The following is a 22,973-nucleotide window of genomic DNA, read 5'->3' on the forward strand; positions in this document are numbered from 1 at the left end:
GGAGGGTTTTCCATCCTGGCTTCCCCCCACGTAGCAATCTGAAGTCATTGTTAATATTTTAAATGCTTATAGGATTTCTTACCCATAAGTGAATGGAAAGTGTGTTGATGGTGTAATGGCACTTAAGACAAAAATTCCATTAAAATCCTCTGTGCTTATGTTAAATATTTTTCAAAGAACAGTAACTTGTGAGGGTTGGATAATGCTATGTGGGTGTTAATTTTTGTACATTATCACTTATATTCATTCATTTCACTGATGATCTGGCTCTGGCTTTGTTCTTTGGTTCTTGCCTGTGGTTATTTATCCCTGTTGAATGGTGTTCATCTCCTAAAGTAGGAAGAGGAGGATGTGGAACTTCATTGGCTTGTCCCATTTGGTTTCAGATGGCAGTGCTTCTGAAATGCATTTCCTGCAATAGAATTTGAAGACCTTTGCCCTTTCCATACAGTGGAAGGAAGTCATCCTGCTGAATAGATAATGAATAAATGAAAAAAACAAAAAGAAACAACAGAAAAGCCACTTTACCCCTAAAGATAGTTCAGCTCAGGAATGCAAATGATGACCCATTTACAAAGGGTTTTTGCAATTTAAAAGTAGTATTTCTTGGAGTTTCTGTCATGGCTCAATGGTTAGCGAATCCAACTAAGAACCATGAGTTTGAGAGTTCAATCCCTGGCCTCGCTCAGTGGGTTAAGGATCCGGTTTTGCCATGAGCTGTGGTGTAGTTTGCATATGTGGCACAGATCCCATGTTTCTGTGGCTCTGGCATGGGCCAGTGGCTACAGCTCCAGTTAGACCCCTACCCTGGGAACCTCCATATGCCACAGGTGTGGCCCTATAAAAAGACAAAAAGACTAAAAAAATAAATAAATAAAAGTAGTATTTCTTTTATTCCCTTAAATACTGTGTCAGGGTTATAGAGCCAGGACTCTTGTCAGATGTTACTTATGGAGGGATCTGAAGATCAGATGACTTTTATAAGGTTATAGGCTACTAAGCAGCTGGGCTGGGGATAAACTCAGGGCTCCTACCTTCTAGTGCATTGAGCCTTATACTTTACCAAAGTGACTCTCAAGGTGCATTTATAGGGTCACATTATGCCTTAAATGAATTTCCCACCTACTTATGGTAGTTTGGCTATTATGCAGTCATGGAAACAGAGTTCTCAAAACCTGAGCTTTAAGAGGAAAATTTATTTTACAAGTAAGGAGACCCAGCCCAGGGAGACTGGCCCCTAGTGTTTTTTGTTTTTTTTTTTTTTAATCCGTAACGTACAGGTACAGGTTGCATAGTTGGGAAGATTTTAGTTACATTGCTATCTGTCTATTCAAACAGTACCTTTGTTCCCCAAATTGTGGTAAGAATATCTTTTGGCAAAAAAAGTAATTATGGGAGACTTAGAAATGTGGGATGTTAGAAGTTCCCATTGTGACTCAGCAGTAATGAATCTGAATAGTATCCATGAGGACTCAGGTTCGATCCCTGGCTTTGCCCAGTGGGTTAAGGATCCAGCATTGCCATGAGCTATGGTGTAGGTCGCAGAAGTGGCTGGGATCCCATGTTGCTGTGGCTGTGGTGTAGGCTGGCAGCTGTAGTTCTGATTCAGCCTCTAGACCAAGAACCTCCATATACTGCAGCTACAGCCCTAAAAAAAGACCCAAAAAAAAAAAAAAAAAAGTGGGATGTGATACTATTTAATACTAGTGCTCATTATAAGTCATGAAAAATGATAACAAAAGAATAAAAAGGGGGTGAAGTACTGCCATCCAAGTCCAATAGAAGTGTCATGCAAGCTGCATATATGGTTTTACATTTTCTGGTTTAAAAAGGTTGAAATTGGAGTTCCCCTTGTGGTGCAGCGGAAACAATCCAACTAGGAACCATGAGGTTGCAGGTTCAATCCCTGGCCTTGCTCAGTGGGTTAAAGATCAGGTGTTGCCATGAGCTGTGGTGTAGGTCACAGACACAGCTCAGGTCTGGTGTGGCTGTGGCATAGGCTGGCAGCTGTAGCTCCGATTGGACCCCTAGCCTGGGAACCTCTATATGCCGCCGGTGTGGCCCTAAAAAAAAGTTGAAATTAATTTTATTCAACTCAGTATATCTAAAATATTGTTTCAACATATAATCAAAATAAATTATTGAGGTATTTCTTTTTTTTTTAAACTAAATGTACCAAATCCAGTGTGTCTTTACACTCACATCTCAACTTAGACTAGCTAAATTTCAGGTTCTTAGTAGCAACATGTGGCTTATAGCTATGGCATTGGACAGTGTAGGTCTAATGATGAAATAATGCAAAGATTTGTAGAAGCGAGACTTTGTAATCTCATTTGTATGATTAATGTGTAAGTGACAAGAAAACAAAAAACTAATATACTGTTTTTTTGTCTGTTGGCAGAGAAGAACGAAGGGGATCCTATGACTACAGCCAAGAGCGTACATATTATGAGAGTGTTCGTACTCCAGGCACATATCCTGAGGATTCTAGACGAGACTATCCAGCTCGAGGGAGAGAATTTTATTCAGAATGGGAAACCTACCAAGCAGACTACTATGAATCACGATATTATGATGATCCCCGGGAATATAGGGATTACAGAAATGATCCTTATGAACAAGATATTCGAGAATACAGTTACAGGCAAAGGGAACGAGAAAGGGAACGTGAAAGATTTGAGTCTGACCGGGACAGAGACCACGAGAGGAGGCCCATTGAACGCAGTCAGAGTCCAGTGCACTTGCGACGCCCACAGAGTCCTGGAGCATCACCCTCACAGTCAGAGAGATTGCCTAGTGATTCCGAGAGGAGGGTTTACAGCCGATCCTCAGACCGGAGCGGAAGCTGTAGCTCACTTTCCCCTCCAAGATATGATAAACTTGAAAAACCTCGTTTGGAGCGGTATACGAAAAATGAAAAGACAGATAAAGAACGAACTTTTGATCCTGAAAGAGTGGAAAGAGAGAGACGCTTAATAAGGAAGGAGAAGGTGGAAAAGGACAAAACTGACAAGCAGAAACGAAAAGGGAAAGTTCATTCCCCTAGTTCTCAGTCTTCAGAAACAGACCAAGAAAACGAGAGAGAGCAGAGCCCTGAAAAATTAAGAAGTTCTAATAAACTGAGCAGGGATAAAGCTGACAAAGAAGGAATAGCAAAAAACCGCTTGGAACTCATGCCTTGTGTGGTTTTGACTCGTGTAAAAGAAAAAGAGGGGAGAGTTATTGACCACACTCCTTTGGAAAAGCTGAAAGCCAAGCTTGATAATGACAGCATCAAATCTTCTGCCCTAGATCAGAAACTTCAGGTCTCTCAGACTGAGCCTGCAAAATCTGAGTTGTCTAAACTAGAGTCTGTTAGAATGAAAGTAGCAAAGGAAAGGGGGCTTTCAAGCCACATAGAAGTGGTAGATAAGGAAGGCAGGCCTAAACCCAGGAAGCACCTAAAACCTGAGCAGAGTGCTGACAGCGTAAGCGCTGTGGATCTGGAGAAGTTGGAAGCAAGAAAAAGACGTTTTGCAGATTCCACTTTGAAAGTAGAAAGACAAAAATCAGAAGTCAAGAAAAGTAGTCCAGAGATGGAAGATGCTCGAGTGCTTTTAAAGAAGCAGCCTGACTTATCATCTAGAGATGTCATTCTGCTGAGGGAAGGGGAGTCTGAAAAAAAGCCTGTGAGGAAAGAAATTCTTAAAAGAGAATCCAAAAAAATCAAACTAGACAGACTTAATGCTGTTCCCAGCCCCAAAGACTGTCAGGAGCTTGCCAGTATTTCTGTTGGGACTGGCTCAAAGCCCAACTCAGACCTCCAAGCAAGGCTGGGAGAACCAGTAGGTGAATCTGTGGAAAATCAAGAAATCCAGTCCAAAAAACCCACTCCCTCAAAACCGCAACTCAAACAGCTGCAGCTATTAGATGATCAAGGACCAGAGAGAGAAGATAATAGGAAAAACTATTGTAGTCTTCGTGATGAAACACTTGAATGTAAAACGGGCCAAGATAAACCACATCCAGTAAATGCTGAAGAAAAAATTGGCATTGATATTGATCACACACAGAGTTACCGAAAACAAATGGAACAGAGTCGTAGAAAACAGCAGATGGAGATGGAAATAGCCAAGTCTGAAAAGTTTGGCAGTCCAAAAAAAGATGTGGATGAATATGAAAGACGTAGTCTTGTTCACGAGGTAGGCAAACCCCCTCAGGATGTCACTGACGACTCTCCTCCCAGCAAAAAGAAAAGGATGGACCATGTTGATTTTGACGTCTGCACCAAGAGAGAGAGGAACTATAGAAGTTCACGCCAAATCAGTGAAGATTCGGAAAGGACTGGTGGTTCTCCCAGCGTCCGACATGGTTCCTTCCATGAAGAAGACGACCCCATTGGCTCTCCTAGGCTAATGTCAATAAAAGGGTCTCCCAAAGTAGATGAAAAAGGTCTCCCCTATTCTAATATAATAGTCAGAGAAGAGTCCTTGAAATTTAATCCTTACGATTCTAGTAGGAGAGAACAGATGGCAGACATTGCCAAAATAAAGTTATCTGTCTTGAATCCTGAAGAGGAATTAAATCGGTGGGACTCTCAAATGAAACAAGATGCCAGCAGGTTTGATGTGAGTTTCCCAAACAGCATAATTAAGAGAGACAGCCTTCGAAAGAGGTCTGTGCGTGACTTGGAACCTGGTGAGGTGCCTTCTGATTCTGATGAAGACGGTGAACACAAATCGCACTCACCCAGAGCCTCTGGATTGTATGAGAGTTCCCGGTTGTCTTTTTTATTGAGGGACAGAGAAGATAAACTACGTGAGAGAGATGAAAGACTCTCCAGTTCTTTAGAAAGGAACAAATTTTATTCCTTTGCATTGGATAAGACAATCACACCGGACACTAAGGCTTTGCTTGAAAGAGCTAAATCCCTCTCTTCCTCTCGAGAGGAAAACTGGTCTTTTCTCGATTGGGATTCCCGATTTGCTAATTTTCGGAACAACAAAGATAAAGAAAAGGTAGACTCTGCTCCAAGACCTATTCCATCCTGGTACATGAAAAAGAAGAAAATTCGGACTGATTCAGAAGGAAAAATGGATGATAAAAAAGATGACCATAAAGAAGAAGAACAGGAAAGACAAGAGTTATTTGCTTCCCGTTTTTTACACAGCTCAATCTTTGAACAAGATTCCAAGCGACTGCAGCATCTAGAAAGAAAAGATGAAGAATCCGACTTTGTTTCTGGCAGGTTGTACGGGAGGCAGACATCTGATGGAGTGAATAGCACGAGTGATTTCATTCAAGAGCCAGTAGTTCTTTTCCACAGCAGGTTTGTAGAACTCACACGAATGCAACAGAAAGAAAAAGAAAAAGACCAAAAACCCAAAGAGATGGAGAAGCAGGACGATACAGAGGATCATCCCAAGACCCCCGAATCTGCTTCTGAGAATAAAGAGTTGGAACCGAAAACTCTGTCTTCGATTGGACCTCCTAGTGTCACGGTTGTAGCTCCAGAGTCGGCATCATCATCACTGGAGAAGACAGCTGCTGAAAAAACAGGGGAAGTGCCCTCAGTGACAGAAGAGAAGACCACGGAGCCAGCCTCTGTCTCGGAAGAAGCAAAACCCGTCTCTGAACCTGCTCCCATCGCTGTGGAACAACAGCCTGAACAAGTGGACTCACCTCCAGGAGGGGACACCAGGAAAGATGTTGCTGAGACTCCTTTAGCTGTTGAGGAAAGTTCATCAGTTGATCAGCTGCCTTATCTGGATGCCAAGCCTCCAACTCCCGGGGCCTCATTTTCCCAGGTAGAGCTCAGTGTAGATCAAGAACCTGGCAAAACCCAAACACCTTCAAAACCGATTCAGAAGCCCGAGGAAGCCGATGAGCCAAAAGTGGAGAAGCCAGACTCAGCTGCTAATGTTGAACCTAGTGCAAATCCAACAGCCGAAGTTGTTCCTGAAGTTCTGCCTCCGGCTACTGAAGATGTAGAGGTTGATCCTCCAGTGGCTGCAAAAGATAAAAAACCGAACAAAAGTAAACGTTCCAAGACCCCCGTTCAGGCAGCTGCAGCAGGCATCGTGGAGAAGCCGGTCACAAGGAAGAGTGAGCGGATAGACCGCGAAAAGCTTAAGCGGTCCAGTTCTCCTCGGGGAGAGGCACAGAAGCTTTTAGAATTGAAGATGGAGGCAGAGAAGATTACCAGAACTGCCTCTAAAAACTCAGCCGCAGACCATGAACAACCTGAGCCAAGCTTGCCCCTCAGCCGAACCAGGCGCCGGAATGTAAGGAGTGTCTACGCAACCATGGGTGACCATGAGAGCCGCTCTCCAGTCAAGGAGCCTGTTGAGCAACCCCGAGTGACCAGGAAGAGACTGGAGCGGGAGCTTCAGGAGGCGGCAGCAGCTCCCACAACCCCTAGGAGGGGGAGGCCTCCGAAAACACGCCGTCGAGCTGACGAAGATGACGAGACTGAGGCAAAAGAACCAGTGGAGACAGTCAAACCAGCCGAGGGATGGCGATCTCCACGATCCCAAAAAGTAGCTGCTGGTGGCCAGCAAGGGAAAAAGGGGAAAAATGAACCGAAAGTTGATGCCGAACGTCCTGAGGCCACCAGTGAGGTGAGTCCCCAAGTAAATGTGAAAGAAAATAACACGAGATCCAAGGCTGATAAAGAAGAAGCAGGAAGTGAACAGAAACGTGACAGAAAAGAAGTAAGCACAGACAGAAATCCACCTGAAGCCCCCCCAGTTGAAATGGTGGAGAAGAAAACAGCCCCTGAGAAAAACTCCAAGTCAAAGAGAGGAAGATCTCGAAACTCTAGGTCAGCGGCGGACAAATCTGCAAATCTGAAAAATGTGGAAGCCACTGTAAGTCCCACTGTGGCGGCCAGCCCTGTGGGGCTGCCCGTGGAGAAGGAGGCTGGGGTTGTGGGAGTCTCCTCTGAGAAGAGCGAGAGCCCTCAGAAGGAGGGTAGTTCATCATCACTGTTGAGCAGGGAGCCTGCCGAGCCCAACAAGGAGCCAGAGAAGGAAGATGTGTCTGCCTCTAAGGCATCGCCGGAAGCCAATCAGTTAGCCAAGCAGATGGAGCTGGAGCAAGCAGTGGAGAACATTGAGAAGCTCACAGAGACCTCCACCCCCTCGGCTTTCAAGGCGGCAGCTGCAGATGCCTCAGAGGGCCTCTCTGCAGGGGACAGGGACAAGCCCGCACACCAAGCCAGCGAAACAGAGCTGGCTGCGGCCATCGGTTCCATCATCAATGACTTTTCTGGAGAACCAGAAAACTTCCCAGCACCGCCCCCTTACCCTGCAGAATCTCAGACAGCCCTGCAGCCTCCTGAGGAAGGACTGGAGCCTGAGATGCATGAGGCTGTGTCTGGCATCTTGGAGACTGAAGCTGCTACAGAATCTTCTAAGCCACCAGGCAGTGTGCCTGACTCCTCAGCAGGCCTAGCAGATGCCAAGGAAGCCAGAGGAAACAGTAGTGAAACCTCCCATCCAGTGCCAGAAGCCAAAGGATCAAAAGAAGCAGAAGTTACTCTTGCTCGGAAAGACAAAGGGCGCCAGAAGATAACTCGATCGCGTCGCAAAAGGAACGCAAACAAGAAAACAGGGGGCACTACAGAGAACCATGTCTCTGAACCTGACCAAGTTCAAAGCAAGAGCCCTGCAACAGATGAGGGAATAGTAATACAAGCCCCAGAAACTCCACAGGAGGAAAAGCAGAGTGACAAACCCCAGTCCACTCCCCCTGAGTCATGTGCTTCTGACCCAAGCAAGACTCCACCCCAGGAGACTTTGTCCCAAGAAAGCAGTGTTGAGGAAAAGACTCCAGCCAAAGCGACTGTGCTCCCAGACCTTCTCCCTCCCTCACAGCCAGCCCCCTCAGATGAGGAGCCTCAAGCCAGATTCAAGGTGCATTCCATCATAGAGAGTGACCCAGTGACCCCGCCCAGTGACTCAAGCATGCCCACACCCCCCATTCCTTCTGTCACTATAGCAAAACTCCCAGCCCCTGTCACTACTGCGGGGATCCCACACCAGAGCCCCCCAGCCAAGGTGACAGAGTGGATCACGAGGCAGGAGGAGCCTCGGGCACAGTCCACGCCGTCTCCGGCCCTTCCCCCAGACACAAAGGCCTCTGACATAGACACCAGCTCCAGTACACTGCGGAAGATCCTCATGGACCCGAAATACGTATCTGCCACGGGTGTCACTTCCACAAGTGTCACAACGGCCATTGCAGAGCCTGTCAGTGCCACCCCTTGCCTGCATGAGGCATTGCCCCCTCCAATTGAATCCAAAAAGCCTCTTTTAGAAGAAAAACCGGCAGCTCCAGTAACTAACACCACTGACACACAGGCCTCAGAGGTTCCAGTGGCCACAGACAAAGAAAAGGTGACTCCAGTCATTGCTCCCAAAATTACTTCTGTTATTAGCCGGATGCCTGTCAGCATTGATTTGGAAAATTCCCAAAAGATAACTCTGGCCAAACCAGCTCCTCAAACCCTGACTGGCCTGGTGAGCGCCCTGACTGGCCTGGTGAATGTCTCCTTGGTCCCAGTGAATGCTCTGACTGGCCCGGTGACCGCCCTGAAAGGCCCCGGGAAGGGCCCAGTGGCCACGCTGAAGGGCTTGGTGAACACTCCTGCTGGCCCCGTGAATGTCCTGAAGGGACCCGTAAACGTTCTCACAGGCCCTGTGAACGTTCTCACCACTCCAGTGAACGCCACCGTGGGCACAGTGAGCGCTGCCACCGGCGTGGTGAGTGCCACCCCAGGCACAGTGACAGTCACGGCAGGCGCCGTGACTGCTGCCTCTGGGGCTGTGACTGCCGCAACAACAGGTGCTGTGACTGTGGCAGGTGCAGTGATCGCACCTTCGGCAAAGTGCAAACAGAGATCCAGCTCTAATGACAACAGTCGGTTCCACCCAGGGTCTATGTCGGTGATTGACGACCGCCCGGCAGACGCGGCCTCTGGCACTGGGCTGCGCGTGAACACTTCAGAAGGGGTTGTACTCCTGAGCTATTCGGGGCAGAAGACGGAAGGCCCGCAGCGGATCAGCGCCAAGATTAGCCAGATCCCCCCAGCAAGTGCAATGGACATTGAGTTCCAACAGTCGGTGTCCAAATCCCAGGTCAAACCTGACTCCGTCCCGCCATCGCAGCCTCCACCCAAAGGCCCTCAGGCTCCTTCGGGCTACGCAAACGTGGCCACGCATTCGACCCTGGTACTGACTGCCCAGACGTATAATGCATCTCCCGTGATTTCATCTGTCAAGGCCGACCGGCCGTCCTTGGAGAAGCCTGAGCCCATCCACCTCTCTGTGTCCACACCTGTCACCCAGGGCGGCACAGTGAAGGTCCTCACCCAGGGCATAAACACACCCCCGGTGCTGGTGCACAACCAGCTGGTCCTCACCCCAAGCATAGTCACCACTAACAAAAAGCTCGCTGACCCTGTCACCCTCAAAATAGAGACCAAGGTCCTTCAACCGGCGAACCTGGGCTCCACTCTTACTCCCCACCACCCTCCTGCGCTGCCCAGCAAACTGCCTGCGGAAGTGAACCATGTCTCTTCGGGGCCCAGCACCCCGACAGATCGAACTGTCTCCCATTTAGCGGCCACAAAGCCAGATGCCCATTCCCCTCGACCTAGCGGGCCAGCTCCGACCCCGTTCCCCAGGGCGTGCCACCCCAGCAGCACCACGTCCACCGCGCTCTCCACCAACGCCACAGTCATGCTGGCTGCAGGCATCCCTGTGCCTCAGTTCATCTCTAGCATTCACCCAGAGCAGTCTGTCATCATGCCGCCCCACAGCATCACCCAGACTGTGTCCCTCGGCCACCTGTCGCAGGGCGAGGTGAGGATGAGCACGCCCACGTTGCCCAGCATCACCTACAGCATCCGGCCAGAGACGCTTCACTCTCCTCGGGCCCCCTTGCAGCCCCAGCAGGTAGAGGTCCGGGCCCCGCAGCGTGCAGGCACCCCCCAGCCAGCCCCGGCCGGTGTGCCCGCCCTGGCCTCCCAGCACCCTCCTGAGGAAGAGGTGCATTATCATCTCCCTGTTGCTCGAGCTGCAGCCCCTGTGCAGTCGGAGGTGCTGGTCATGCAGTCCGAGTACCGACTGCACCCATACACCGTGCCGCGGGATGTGAGGATCATGGTGCATCCTCACGTGACGGCGGTCAGCGAGCAGCCCCGGGCAGCAGATGGGGTGGTGAAGGTGCCCCCAGCCAGCAAGGCCCCTCAGCAGCCAGTGAAAGACGCTGCCAAGACGGCAGATGCCAAAGCTGCCCCCGCCCCAGCCTCTCACGGTGAGGCCCGCATCCTCACAGTCACCCCCAGCAACCAGCTCCAGGGGCTGCCCCTGACCCCGCCCGTGGTGGTGACCCACGGGGTGCAGATCGTGCACTCCAGCGGGGAGCTGTTTCAGGAGTACAGGTACGGAGACATCCGCACCTACCACAGCCCGGCGCAGCTCACACACACGCAGTTTCCAGCTGCTGCCTCCATCGGCCTGCCTCCCCGGACCAAGGCTCCCACTCAGGTGAGCGTGCCCGGGATCTGGCTTCCGGTCCAGATAGTGGGGGAGGTGCCAGCAAGGTCCCTGACGTGTGTTGTTCTTGTGGATTTAAAGAGGAGCGTTCTCAGTGTGGGGCTGAAGGGATCAGATCACAGCTTGGAGAACCCAGGGAGTGGGTAGAGTGCTGGCTTTTGCCTGCATGGGTGAGAAGGCAGGGAAGAGGTGACCATTTTGGGGGACAGGACTGGGGAGAGGTGATCTCTTACCAGAATCCTCAATCCTGAATGCCCATGGGCACACCCATCATGTTAAAGCTCCTTCTGGGGGGCCTGGCGACAGGAGATGGCCCTGCAGCTGACCGGCCCAGGGGCCCATGGCTGGTCGGTTGGGGGCAAGATGTTGTTTGTGCATAACAGGCTCTGACTCCGACCCTTTCTCTCCCCCCACCCCCCAGGGTGCCCCTCCTGAAGGCGAGCCCTTACAGCCCACTCAGCCTGCGCAGTCTTCCCAGCCTCTCCAGCCTGTGCAGTCTGTCCAGCCTGCCCAGCCCACTCAGCCCGCCCAGCTCAGCCAGCCAGGCCAGCCACCAAGCAGCAAGATGCCTCCAGTCTCCCAGGAGGCCAAGGGGACCCAGACAGGAGTAGAACAGCCGCGCCTCCCCAGTGTACCTGCAAGCAGGCCAGCTGAGCCCCATGGCCAGGTCCAGAGGGCGCAGGCGGAAACAAGCCAGACCTCCTATCCCTCCCCTGTGTCTGTCTCCATGAAGCCTGACCTCCCGGCCCCTCTCCCCACTCAGGCTGCCCCAAAGCAGCCACTGTTTGTCCCCACAACCTCAGGCCCCAGCACCCCTCCAGGACTGGCTCTGCCACATACTGAAGCCCAGGCAGCCCCCAAACAAGATTCCTCTCCGCACTTGACTTCCCAGAGGCCCGTGGATATGGTCCAGCTTCTGAAGGTAAGCCTGGGGAGAGGGGGCTCCCCTACCACCCTCCAGGCTCTTGTGCTTGTTTGGTGTCCTAAGATCCCTGCTTGACTGCTGCCTAGGGCCGTGGCCAGCATGGCTCTGTTCTCCAGCCTTGAGCTCACTTGTCTTTGTTTCCTTATGAGCAGAAGTACCCCATCGTGTGGCAGGGCCTGCTGGCCCTCAAGAACGACACAGCTGCTGTGCAGCTCCACTTCGTCTCTGGCAACAATGTCCTGGCCCACCGTTCCCTGCCCCTCTCTGAAGGCGGGCCCCCTCTGAGGATCGCCCAGCGGATGCGGCTGGAGGCCTCACAGCTGGAGGGGGTTGCCCGAAGGATGACGGTAAGACTCGGGGCCCAGGTGAGCAGCTGCCCCACCCACCGGGAGGAAAGGCATGGGTGGCCCCACTGCCTGTGTCTCGGGCTTGCCATGGGGCGAGGTCGTGGCATTCTCGGAGTGGGTGATGAAGAGCATGTTCTGTCTCCACTGGGGATGTCACGTGCCCCTAGACCCAGAGATGAGGCTTTTTTCATTCAACAAACAGAGGGATGGGCTTCAAGGTCATCTCAGAAGTGGGGGCTTTTGTGGATCTAGGGGTCAAATCCCTCTGTCGGAAGGGCCTCTTCTGGGGCTGCTGTTTTGTGAGATGAGTCCTGATCACTGCCGGCTGCCTCTTCCTCAGGTGGAGACAGATTACTGTCTGCTGCTGGCTCTGCCCTGTGGCCGTGACCAAGAAGACGTTGTGAGCCAGACTGAGTCCCTCAAGGCTGCCTTCATCACGTATCTGCAGGCCAAGCAGGCGGCAGGGATCATCAACGTTCCCAACCCTGGCTCCAATCAGGTCAGCCCGGGGTCCTTCCTCGGCAAACACACACGTCTCATCTGGTGACGTATGGCTGCCAGTGCCAGCTAGAGGAGTCCAGGGAAGTTTCCCAGAGGAGGTGGACAAAGGGACAGGCGGAGTGCATGGGTGGGTCTGCCACTGCCCACCCTGGAGTCACGCAGTGGCCAGCCAGACAGCAGAGGTTTTTCTTTAGCTTAACAATATAGAAGAGGTGTGCAGCGGTTCGTTTTCACTGGGTTTTCTTCTGGCAACGTCTCAGAGGCACTGGCTGGTTGGGAGATTGACTCAACCTGGCTCTGTGTTGGGCCTTTAGGGCCCCCAGTTGGAAATGTTTAAGGGAAGAAGGGTAGTGTGTGTGTGAGGGGGTGAGGTGAAGATGGGGTCCCATTTTTCTCTTGTCCCCTTTTCCAGCCCGCCTACGTGCTCCAGATCTTCCCGCCCTGCGAGTTCTCTGAGAGTCACCTGTCCCGTCTGGCCCCCGACCTCCTGGCCAGCATCTCCAACATCTCTCCCCACCTCATGATTGTCATCGCCTCTGTGTGAGCCACTGAATGGTCGCCACGCGGTATATCTTCCTGAGGCTCTGCAGCAAAAAATAAACACAGGACAACCCAGCCAAGTGGAGGAAGAAGCTGCCGAGGGGGACAGACTCCACTGCCTGACGGCCAGCCTCGCCCTCCTGCCCGCCCGCCCGCCCGCCCGCCCTCCCGGCTCAGTCGGACAGACCCCTCTGGGCAGTGGTGCTGCTACTTGTATGTTTACATGACATTTAGCCCAAGGACAGACCACCAACCGATGGACTTGCAGACACCTTGAGGCTGGGTTTCTCTTTTTGGAGAAAAGGAACAGGGCAGTGGAATTAATTTTTTTGTTGTTTTTGTTTTTAAGAAACAAAACAGAACTGCCTTTGCACTAAATTAGTGACTTGGACTTTTGCACAGTGAAGACAGGCTGTGACACTCTGGATGTCTTGGTGTATGTAAACACACATCGCAGACTCTCACGCAGGACTTTGTGAACTCTGCTGAAATCTTGGGGTCAAGGAACATTTCATTGGGTTGTTTCGTCCCCACTCCTTCCCTTCCCTTCCCCTTGCTCATTTGGATGTGTCACCTTTCTTAATTCTCCTGCTGCCACCATCTTTGATTCACCCAGGATGTACAGTTTACAATCAAAAAAGAGCAAACGGAAGGATTTTCTTTCTTGGTGGAATATACAGAACTTGGGATGTGTGTATATATAAATATATAATATATATAAATATATATAATACTAAAAAAAAAAAATCAAATTCCCCGACATACATTTTTTTTAATCTGTGCCAAAAATGTGTTTTCAGAGAAGATCTTATTTTCATACTCAGACTTTGTATTGTCACTCATTTGTATAAGTGCGCTTCGTTACAGCACGGGCCCTGCCCCCGCAATTTGGAAGTGTCACACACACACACACACACACACACACACAAGACTGTACAAAAAGACTGGCTTCCCTTCCTATGACCTTGACCTCTCCCCCAACTTCCTAACACTTATTAATTTATGAAACTTTTTCTCAGCGCAGTTTTGTTTTGTGTGTCCATTGGATTACAAACTTTATTAAAAAATACAAAACACGTCAAGTGTGGATGTGATTGTCACTTGGATGGGAGAACCAAGGGTCCTTGGCTCATGGGAACAGCTAGTCCTTATCCCACTCCCACCAAACCTACATGGGACCTATTGCCTTTCTGCCACAAATCTTCCCCAAAGATAATTTTATCTTGTACGCAAGTTTTTCATTTTTTGAACCATTTTTCAGTGCTGTGGTGTAAATTGGACACTTCGAATTCCCCAATTGGTTCCTGGGTAAACATCAAAGGCACTTCAGATTTAGATAAAGAATAAAGCCACCTCCCACTCAAATTCAGAAACAGCGTAAGTGGGCTTTGGGGTCCTGTCTCTTGCCCCTGCCTCCTCCAGGTGTGCTGCAGGCTGGCCCTGCAGCGGCAGAGGCACAGCCTGGCCTCTCCCTGCTCCGGAGAGAATGGGATAAGTGGGCCAAGCTTCCCCTGCGGCTGGGGAGGTGGGCGTAGGGGGACGGAGACACAAGGCCCGGAAGGTTGGTCTCACTTGCAGGATCCCTGGGGCTCCTCCAAACAGACCTATGTACGCTGTGCACGGAGATGGTACCGTCTGCAAGGGAGGGAGTCCAGCTGCTGGAGGCGAGCTGCGTGGAAAAGCAGCCGCAACGGCAGCTTGCGTCTCCTTACTGACAGGAGTGAAAGTGAGCTGCGTTACTGTCCTGATGGCTGATTCCAAGCAAGTAAGTGTCCCCAGAAGATGACACCGGCTTGGCCGTGATCTTCGGGCCAAGATAACTGCGAAGTGGGTGTGGAGCTCTCCCACTTTCCTAAGCCCACCAGAAGCAGGCTTGTGGCCTGCTGGCTCTGGTGCTGTGCCTATCCTGCTACTCTGACTGCACGGGCCCCTGTGCTGGGCTCTGTATGGGTGGCCTGGATCCTGTGGTGACGCTCTGCGGGCCCAGCTCTCAGTCCCTGGGCAGAGGGAGCAAGGTCACAGCTGTGCTCCACGACAGAGAGACGGAGAGGGGAGGTCCGGTCCCCAGGCCGAGCGGACGGGAAGCCTCACGAGGAGAGCAGGTGAGGGGATGGGGCTCATGGAGCCGAGCTTCTCTGGCCTTGAGCGTGCTGCCCCGGCTCCGACTCCTCAGGCAAAGCATCCTAGACAGCTCCCGGGCCTCCAGGCCCACTCTGCAAAGGGACAGCCGGGCCTTCCCAAGAAGCGGGTCTCTGCCAGCTGGTCCCTGGGTGGAGCAACCCTTTCCGTGGCACCAGCCACAGCTGCCAGCTCCCCACCAAACCCCCCAGGGAGCTGTAGGCAGCATTAGAAAATAATCAAATTTATTCTCTCTACGGAACGGGGCCACCCCTCTCAGTTCTAGGGTGCCATCCATCCTTAAATAAACAGTCAGGAGGAGGGGTGCCTGCTCACTCAGCAGGCGGTGGACATTCAGGGGCTGTGGGGGGTGTCTCTGCCAGGGCAGGCTGCCCATCAGCCCCGTCCCGAGGGCGGAAGACCAGCTCCCCAGCCTGCAGCACCTGCCCGGCCGGCCACGTGCTGCCGGGCCCGTACTGCTGGTAGAAGTCCGCGTCCGTCTGGAACATGACCAGTGCCTGGGCGGTGTGGATGCGCACGTGCTGGGCCAGGCTGTTGGCATCCAGGAACTTATCCCCACAGGAGTCACAGGCGTAGAGGATGTGGGTGTTGGGATCTGTGGGAGTGGGGTTGCAGTCAGAACAGGAAGGGCCCCAGGCCCACCAGCTTTCCCGGCAGGGAGCCCCTCTCACCTTCTTCCTGCACTTGCTTCACAGCTTTGCTGATCTCGGCTTTAAGTACTTCTGTCTCATCGGCGGTCACGGCGGCCCCCACGGGCACCACTGTGGGCAGAATCGCAGGGCCTGAAGTCAAAGTCACCTGCTCCTCTGCCACCCAGAGGCAACCCCTCCTGTAACCACCCCCTGCTGCCTGGTGGGCTGTGACGGCCCCCACCTGTGAGCTGAGTGACAGCCGTTGCCGCGAGTGCCTCTGTGGCCAGCGTGACCATGTCATCGACGGTGACCACGCTGACCTCACCGCCCTCCTCTGGCTCCAGGATTTTGATGCCTGCCTTGCCCTGGTGCACGGTCTTCACGTGGGAACGCAGGTTGTCCACCCGGTTAAAGCCGCGACCGCACTTGTCACACAGGTAAGGCTTCTCTCCTGGGGGGGGAGGCAAGGTTCTCTCCTGCCATTGGGGGGGTGCAGGGGGGAGGACCTCAGTGGCCTCCAGTTTCCCCAGCAGCCCTGTCTTCCAGTAGGAAGCGCTCTGAGGTGGGCCACCTGAGCCACAAAGACGCCTCTGGCGGCCCCCGCCCCTCCTAGAAACTGAGAAACTGGAGCCTGCATTTTGGAGTTGAACTGCTTCCAAGGCCACCTCGGGCAAGTGCCAGCACCCAAGGCGGGGGTCTGGGGCTCCTCCCACTCCACCACCCGCCCCAGAGTCAGGGCTTGGGACCGGGAGGCGAGGGGCACCCACTCACCAGTGTGGATGATGATGTGCTTGGACAGATCGCCCACGTTGACGAAGGCCTTGCTGCACACGCTGCACTTATGGGGGCGGATGTTGTCATGGTGGCGGATGTGATTGGCCAACTGGCTGGACTGGACGAATCTGCAGAGAGAGAAGCTTGCACCAAACAGCCCGGGCCTCCGCCGAGGCCTCCGCCTCCACGTCCCGATGGGAGGAGCCCTGGGACCAGCGCCTGGGCTGGACGGCAGGCGGCCCGGCTCCCAGCCAGCCCCAGGCTGGTCCCTGACACGCTCCCTCCACGGCAGGGGGCGGGGGCAGGACCTCTTGCCGCAGCGCTCGCAGACGTAGGGCTTCTCCCCGGTGTGCTGGCGTACGTGGGCAATGAGGGAGCTGGCCTGAGTGAAGGCCTTGCCGCACATCACACACTGGCACGGTTTCTCACCTGGGCAGGAAGACAAGGGACGCAGGAGGAGGCGGTGCCCCCTCTCCTTCGGCGCGCCCGTCCCACCCGCCCCTGGCTCCGGGGCGGCTCACCCACCCGTGTGGATGCGGACGTGCCGCTGCAGGGCGCCGGGGTCCGCGAACTGCCGCTGGCAGTGGACACACACGTACGGCTTCTCCCCGCTGTGAATCCGAAGGTGCCGCTTCAGGTTCCCTGTGGCGAGACCGAGGTGGGGCCGGGCCCACACGCCGTGACGGGGGACAGTGGCAGGGACGGGACGGGGACAGGGCGGCCTGGCCTTACCTGATGTGGTGAACTGCTTCCCACACTCCCGGCACTTGAGGGGCCCGTCGGCGATGTGGATCTTCAGATGGGCCTTCAGGTTCCCCACCTGCGCCAGGCGGGGCGTCAGCGACCCCCCAGGAACCCGCTCTCCGCCCCACAGCAACCCCTCCCGCAGGGGCCAAGCCGATTTTCCCAGCCCCCAGCCCCGGCCTTCCTCCAGGCCGGCGGAAGAGGGCGACCCCCGCGCCCCGGCCCACGCCGTGAACCTGCCCCCCCCACCCGCCCCCAGCTTCCTCAGCACAGCGGCCAAGAGCCCGTGTCCCCACCCGGCCCGTCCCTCGTGGGCCTCAGTCCCCGGGGCGGAAGCGGCCGGCACCGGGTCCCCGACCTGGTTGAACTTCTTGTCACAGTGAGGGCACTTGTGCTCCTTATCGGTGTCGTGGGTCTCCAGGTGGCGCATCTTGGACGTGGGGTCAGAGAAGGAGCGGCCGCAGTAGTCGCACTGGTAAGGCTTCTCGCCGCTGTGCACCAGCTGGTGCCGCTTGAGGTTGCCCGACGTGGTGAAGAGCTTGCCGCAGTCCTCGCAGCGGTAGCGCGCCTCGCCCGAGTGCCGCTTCTTGTGCAGGTTCAGCAGGCTGATGAGCCGGTAGCTCTTGCCGCACTCCTCGCAGCCGTAGGGCTTCAGCGGGCTGCGGCGGCAGGCGAGAGCGGGCTCGCGGGGCGGGCGGACGGACGGACGGACGGACGGACGGACCGCGGGCGGGCGGGGCGGGGCCTACCTGTGGGTCTTCTCGTGGGCCTTGCACGCGGCCGGGTCGGAGAAGGCCTTGCTGCACTCCCGGCACGAGAAGGGCTTCTCGCCCGTGTGGATGCGGATGTGCCGCTTGAAGTTGCCCGTGTGCGTGAACTCCTTGCCACAGTCCTGCGGGCCGGCGGGCGGGCTGTCAGAACCGGTCCGCCCCTGCCACCCCCCAATCGCCCCCCCGATCGCCCACGCGCACCTCGCACTTGTGGATGACCGAGCCATAGGCCTTGGACTCCGTGCGGTCGCCGTAGGTGCCGGAGCGCAGGCCCCGCGCCTCGGCGCCCAGCTCCTGGCCCGAGTCCGTGCTGGCCGACTCCTCGCTCTCCTCGGGGGCCTCGCCCTTCTCCAGCGGCGGCCCCTCCTCCTTGACGGCAGCGGGCACGGCGCCCTCCTCGTCCTGCTCCTCTCCCTTCCTGGCTGGCTCCACCTCCATTTCTGCGCAAGAAGGGCCGGCCCTGAGGCGCCTAGGAGGGCGAAAGGGGCCTCCAAAGGGACACGACCTCGGGGCCAAGCGAGCGCCAGGAAGCGCCCCCGGGCGTCTGCTCACCGCCGCAGGGTCTGGCGGCCACAGGTACATGGTCCCCAGCAGCGGCCAGGGGACGCCCAGGGGACACCGCTGACCCAGACATTTGCTGCTCGGAGGATGCGGATGGGCCTCCGGCCACCACCGTGGGCCCCAGGCTGGTGACACGGTGGCAAGGGTGCCATCAGCCAACAAGCAGTGGAACGCAGGGGGTGGGGTGAGGTGGGGTCTGCCCTGGGCTGCAAGGCTCCCCCAGGTGCTGAGCCCGGGGAAAAGCAGCAGGGCCACTGCTGGGCCGGGGACCTTTCTGTGCTAATGGGAGACACGTCCAGGGTGCACAACCAAGAAACTGATAACCAGTTCAAGAACGAGAAAAGACGATGTAGGTTCAAGAGCTGAGATCAAAGAGCGACTCAGAGTGAGACCGGCTGAGGCAGGAGGGAGAGGCTGTGTGCAGGGGACGCGTGCTGGCTGGCCCGGCTGCCAAGGGTACCTTGCTCCGAGCTCTCTGACAAGGCAGCCTCAGCCTCAGCAGCAGCCATGCCACTTGTGGGGTCAGGCTTGAGCTCCACCGGTGGTGGCTCCCGAGGGGCATCGGCCTTCTCCGTCTGCTCTGCACCTAGGGTAGGGGCGTGGGGGCAGCGGAGGCTGGATTGGGACCCTCTGTCTGAAGGCCAGAGGGCTCCCCTGGACCAGGTCCCTGGAAGCAGCTGTGGCCAGTGGCAGGGGACATGCCTCTGAGCTCAGGCTGCTTGTGCTCCTGGAACAGGCGCCCCAGAACCAATAATAGGCTGGTCAAGGGGGGCAGCTGCCTGTACCTCCCTCCCACAGGAGCCTCCTGGGTAGGGCCTGCACTGCTGGCAGGTGAGGGACCGCCAGCCAGGTCCTAGCATCACAACGCACCGCTGGCCATGCTCTCGGCCTGGCCGCCTCGCTCCTCTTTGGGCTCCCTGCCTGGGCCTGTGGGTGGACTGCTTCTGGCCGGGTCCAGCTCACTCAGCGTGGAGGCAGCAGCCTTCTCCTCTTTGGCTCTCTTGTCCCCCACTGGAGATAGAACAAGACAGACCTGCCATTTCCCATCAAGTGCCCATTGCTTGGAGCGGGGAGGTGGCCCAGAACTTGCCAGCTCTTCCAGACCCTCCCTGGGGACACAACTAAGTAGTGGTTATCAGTCTGCCCATTCACCAGATTACTGACTCCCCGCCAGGCTGTCGGCTGGGCCTGGGGTGCAGCAGTCCTGGCTGCTGCTCCCGTGGGGCTTGCGACTGGTTGGGGGACAGACCTCACAAAAGAAATGACACTGATCAGAGATCTGCACTTATAAGGAGAGCGTGGCACTCAGAAAGTGCCACAGGAACCTGGCCCACCCGGGGCATCAGGGGGCCTTCCTGAAGCGGTATGGGGAGCAGGAGGAAGGACGTGGGAGAGGAGAGCTGCCGAGGAGCGAAGCCCTGTGCAAAGGTCTTGAGCCCGGCACTGCTGCCTGGTGCCCCCAGGCAGCGGCGCACAAGGGAGCTGCGGGCCAGAAGGGCCCTTCTGAGGGGCCCCTCCTCAACAGCTCCCCACAATGCAGAGGAGGACCCTGACAGAGAGAGGTGACACAGAGGCAGAGGCAGAGCTCCCCATCGAAAGTCACCTGCTCAGGAACAGCCTGCCAAGGATCTTACCCTCCACAGCCGAGGCCTCCACACTCTCCCCCGGGCTGGTGGCCCGCTCGGCCAGTGACTTGAGGGCGTGGCAGGCCGTGATGATCTCCTGCATCTGCAGGAAGCTGGCCACGGCCAGCACATCATCCACGTTCTCAGAGCTCAGGCTCAGCTTGGCTGTGTACATAAACTCCAGCACTTGCCCCAAGCCTGCCAAGGACATAGACAGCCATCAAAGACCACCCTCAAGGCCTGGCACCAGCAGCCTGTCCAGCCACTCCACTCGGTGGCAGGATCCAGGGGTTTGTGGAAAGCTGAGTGGCACGCCACCATCTTGCCAAGTCCTGTGCCAGCAGAGGTGGACAACCTGGGGCTTCTTGGCCCAGACATCAAGCCGTCTCCAAAGAGAAGTCCACCCGGAGAGGGCACGGGGTGGGATGCCCACCTGGAGCACTCTGCCCAGCTGCTACGCTCCGCCACTGGAGGACAGAGTGCGTCACCCCTGGCTCCCATCAGGGCTGTACCACAAACTATCTGACCTCCAGGCCAGTCACCTGACCTCTTGGGGTCTCAGTTTCCACATCTGTAAAACGAAGGACCAACACCTTGCCCGAGTTTCTGGCGGCATGTCACACCATTCTGGGTTGGGAACCCGAATCTAGGACCAGTTAGTTCCTTCCTCACTACGAAGAAGACCTTCCTGACACCCCGGCTGACCATCCCCATCAAGGCTGGCACCGGCGTATGGGGTTCGGGACTGACGCAGCAAGGGAAAGGGTCCAGCCTCCGAGTCCACCTGCTCTGTGGCCCTCCTGATGAGCTTGTCCTGTGTTCACTCTGGCCTAGACCTTATCACGAGTCGTTCCTGCCAGCTCTCCCCTCACCACCCTGTTCCCAGTCGTGACAGGCCAAGGTGGTAGGAGTGTGGTGCCCACCCACTTGTGGCCTGCGTCCTGTGCACCCCACGGCTGGCAGGTGCTGCTCACAGGAGGGCAGGGGCTGTGTCAGGAGGGGCTGGCATGACACGGGGCCACCACAGCTTGTGCCCCTCCGCAAGTCGGCCCTGGACCCAGCGGGGTACCTGCCGCGTTACTGATGTCCAGGTGCACCACATCCTTCTGGTCCACGAAGAGCATCTTGAAGTACTCGCTGCAGGCCGCCAGCACGGCTTTATGAGCCTTAAAGTCAACACCGTCCACCACAAAAGTGCAGTCACACAAAAGCCCCAGTTGCCGCTGCTGGTTCAACTGCTCCAAGACGTGCTGGCTGTGCTGGGGAAAATCCATGGCTGGGGAGAGCCAAAGGGCCTTCGTGTTAGCACAAGGGAGGACCCACAGGCCCCGACAGCAGCCCCAACATGCCCAGATGAGAAGCGGGGAGACGGGGAGGACAAAAACAAATCCACAGAGGGCAGAGGCGCCAGGTGCCTCTGCAAGCCCGGACCAAACTGGAGCTTCTAGATTCCTGGGCTAACCGGCCAGGAGAGCTCCCAAACCTCCAAAGGCGTGGAGGGACCAACACAAAACATTTCAAAAAAAGAAAGACAGAGTCACTAAACAGCTTTTACAAAAAGCATGCATAACACATCTTAGAATAAAGGACAGATCCTTCAACTGGATACATATGGCTTTATGAAACCCTTCTGTTCTTATTTTTCTCTGTGTCATGGAGGTGAAATACGTGCTTGGTTCATCTTCCAGCATTTCAGGAAGCGGCCCCTCTCCCGTGGCACCCACAGGGCTCTGGGCAAGCTCCCTGTCCTTGGCAGAGCCTGGCCCTGGGGGGCAAGGAGCCCTCTCTCCCCCTCCCTGATTCATGGGCGCAGGAAATTACAGAAGGTTGATGAGCCCTCTGCTTCCAGAAACCTCTCCAGGCTGTCCCGGGAGGAAGAATGAACTCTGATCCTGACCCCAACAGCTGCTGGCCTGGCTGCTGTTTCTCTATCAAAGGCGTCACTTACTGCCTGGAAATCCCACAACTGCCTCAAGTCAAAAATGCTCACAAAAGCTCCACGACCTGATGCCGACCTGATGCGAATCATCCTGAATTGCACAAGCCATGTCTAAATTGGTATCTAAAAACAGCTCTCCCGCCCCCACAGCACCACACCAGAGTTCGTCTCAAGATGAGCATTTTCTAGGGAAAAGAAACCACTTTCCAAGTCAACATCAACGCCCACTCCCGAACCACGTGACAAAGACCCCTGCAGGGCTGGGCTGTCACGCCCGACCCCGAATCAGATAGATGGCAGTGGTTTCCTTTTGCAGCTCTCCCAGAACCCCCCTCTGAGGCCTGGGTCGGCTCTGAGCCGCTCCAGGCTGTTGCTGGGAGGGAGGGAGGGTGAGACGGACACGTGCTTTCAGCCTCAGGTCTCAGCAGCCCCTCACAGGCTTCGGCTCTTCCCCGGTTACATCAGCCTCTTGGGGCTGAGTCACCACGCTGCAGCTCTGCAGCCACAGTGACCATGTATGGCTGTGTGGCTGTGATGAGACACCACCAAAGCCACACCCCCATGCACGTGGCTCAGCCAGCACAGAGCAGCTTTGAAGGACGCAAAGCCCACCCACCCTGTGGTGTCTGGAAACTTTACCAAAAAAGTGGGGGGATATATTTGCTGAACTGGGGGAAGTCACCGAGTAGATGGGTGGGGCTCCACCAAGTAAGTGGCAACAAGCTGTGTGCCATGGGGTGCCAGTCCCTGAGCCAGTGAGTGCACAGTCGCTGCTACTGGAGACTGGAAGACACCCTTTTGTTTCCTCCAGTCTCCTTGGCATGCCCCTTTGACTCCAGCCTCCACACACAAGCTCCCAGCCAGAGGCACAGCTTCTTGGATCTCTCAGATCATAAGTGCCTGTGGCTCCACCCTCTTAAGTGTGAGCAGCGAAG

The 22,973-nt window shown here is 55.3% G+C and overlaps 2 protein-coding genes across 15 annotated transcripts in view; one reads left to right on the plus strand and one right to left on the minus strand.

Annotated features, from left to right (window-relative positions):
• The window catches only part of SPEN (spen family transcriptional repressor), a 91,844-nt gene extending 77,914 nt beyond the window's left edge, over positions 1–13,930 (plus strand). For all 3 annotated transcript variants that reach the window (XM_084962852.1, XM_021095393.2, XM_084962851.1), the window contains 5 exons: positions 2,402–10,532; positions 10,963–11,463; positions 11,619–11,813; positions 12,154–12,312; positions 12,727–13,930. In XM_084962852.1, the coding sequence (XP_084818978.1) occupies positions 2,402–10,532; positions 10,963–11,463; positions 11,619–11,813; positions 12,154–12,312; positions 12,727–12,858 (9,118 nt within the window). In that variant the 3' untranslated portion in view covers positions 12,859–13,930. The remainder of the gene's footprint in view (positions 1–2,401; positions 10,533–10,962; positions 11,464–11,618; positions 11,814–12,153; positions 12,313–12,726) is intronic.
• The window catches only part of ZBTB17 (zinc finger and BTB domain containing 17), a 36,641-nt gene continuing 27,546 nt past the window's right edge, over positions 13,879–22,973 (minus strand). For 3 of the 12 annotated variants that reach the window (XR_014807118.1, XR_014807117.1, XR_014807119.1), the window contains 14 exons: positions 21,169–21,375; positions 20,109–20,297; positions 19,345–19,485; positions 18,935–19,060; positions 18,115–18,353; positions 17,893–18,035; positions 17,502–17,802; positions 17,132–17,219; positions 16,925–17,041; positions 16,708–16,828; positions 16,397–16,527; positions 15,867–16,101; positions 15,665–15,754; positions 13,879–15,588 (listed from right to left, as the gene is read on the minus strand). Coding sequence is in view for 6 of the 12 variants with exons in the window: in XM_021095395.2 (XP_020951054.1) it covers positions 15,305–15,588; positions 15,665–15,754; positions 15,867–16,076; positions 16,397–16,527; positions 16,708–16,828; positions 16,925–17,041; positions 17,132–17,219; positions 17,502–17,802; positions 17,893–18,035; positions 18,115–18,353; positions 18,935–19,060; positions 19,345–19,485; positions 20,109–20,297; positions 21,169–21,375 (2,387 nt within the window). In the remaining 6 variants the exon portion in view is untranslated. Of the gene's footprint in view, positions 15,589–15,664; positions 15,755–15,866; positions 16,102–16,396; positions 16,528–16,707; positions 16,829–16,924; positions 17,042–17,131; positions 17,220–17,501; positions 17,803–17,892; positions 18,036–18,114; positions 18,354–18,934; positions 19,061–19,344; positions 19,508–20,108; positions 20,298–21,168; positions 21,376–22,973 lie in introns of all 12 variants that reach the window. The other 9 variants (XR_014807120.1, XR_014807122.1, XR_014807121.1 and 6 more) reach the window with 3 other exon arrangements.

This window comes from Sus scrofa, chromosome 6 (genome assembly GCF_054392235.1).
Source record: "Sus scrofa isolate SSC_HxYL_T2T_F1_AM1 chromosome 6, Sscrofa_HxYL_maternal_Yorkshire_Landrace_v2.0, whole genome shotgun sequence".
Taxonomy (NCBI): domain Eukaryota; kingdom Metazoa; phylum Chordata; class Mammalia; order Artiodactyla; family Suidae; genus Sus; species Sus scrofa.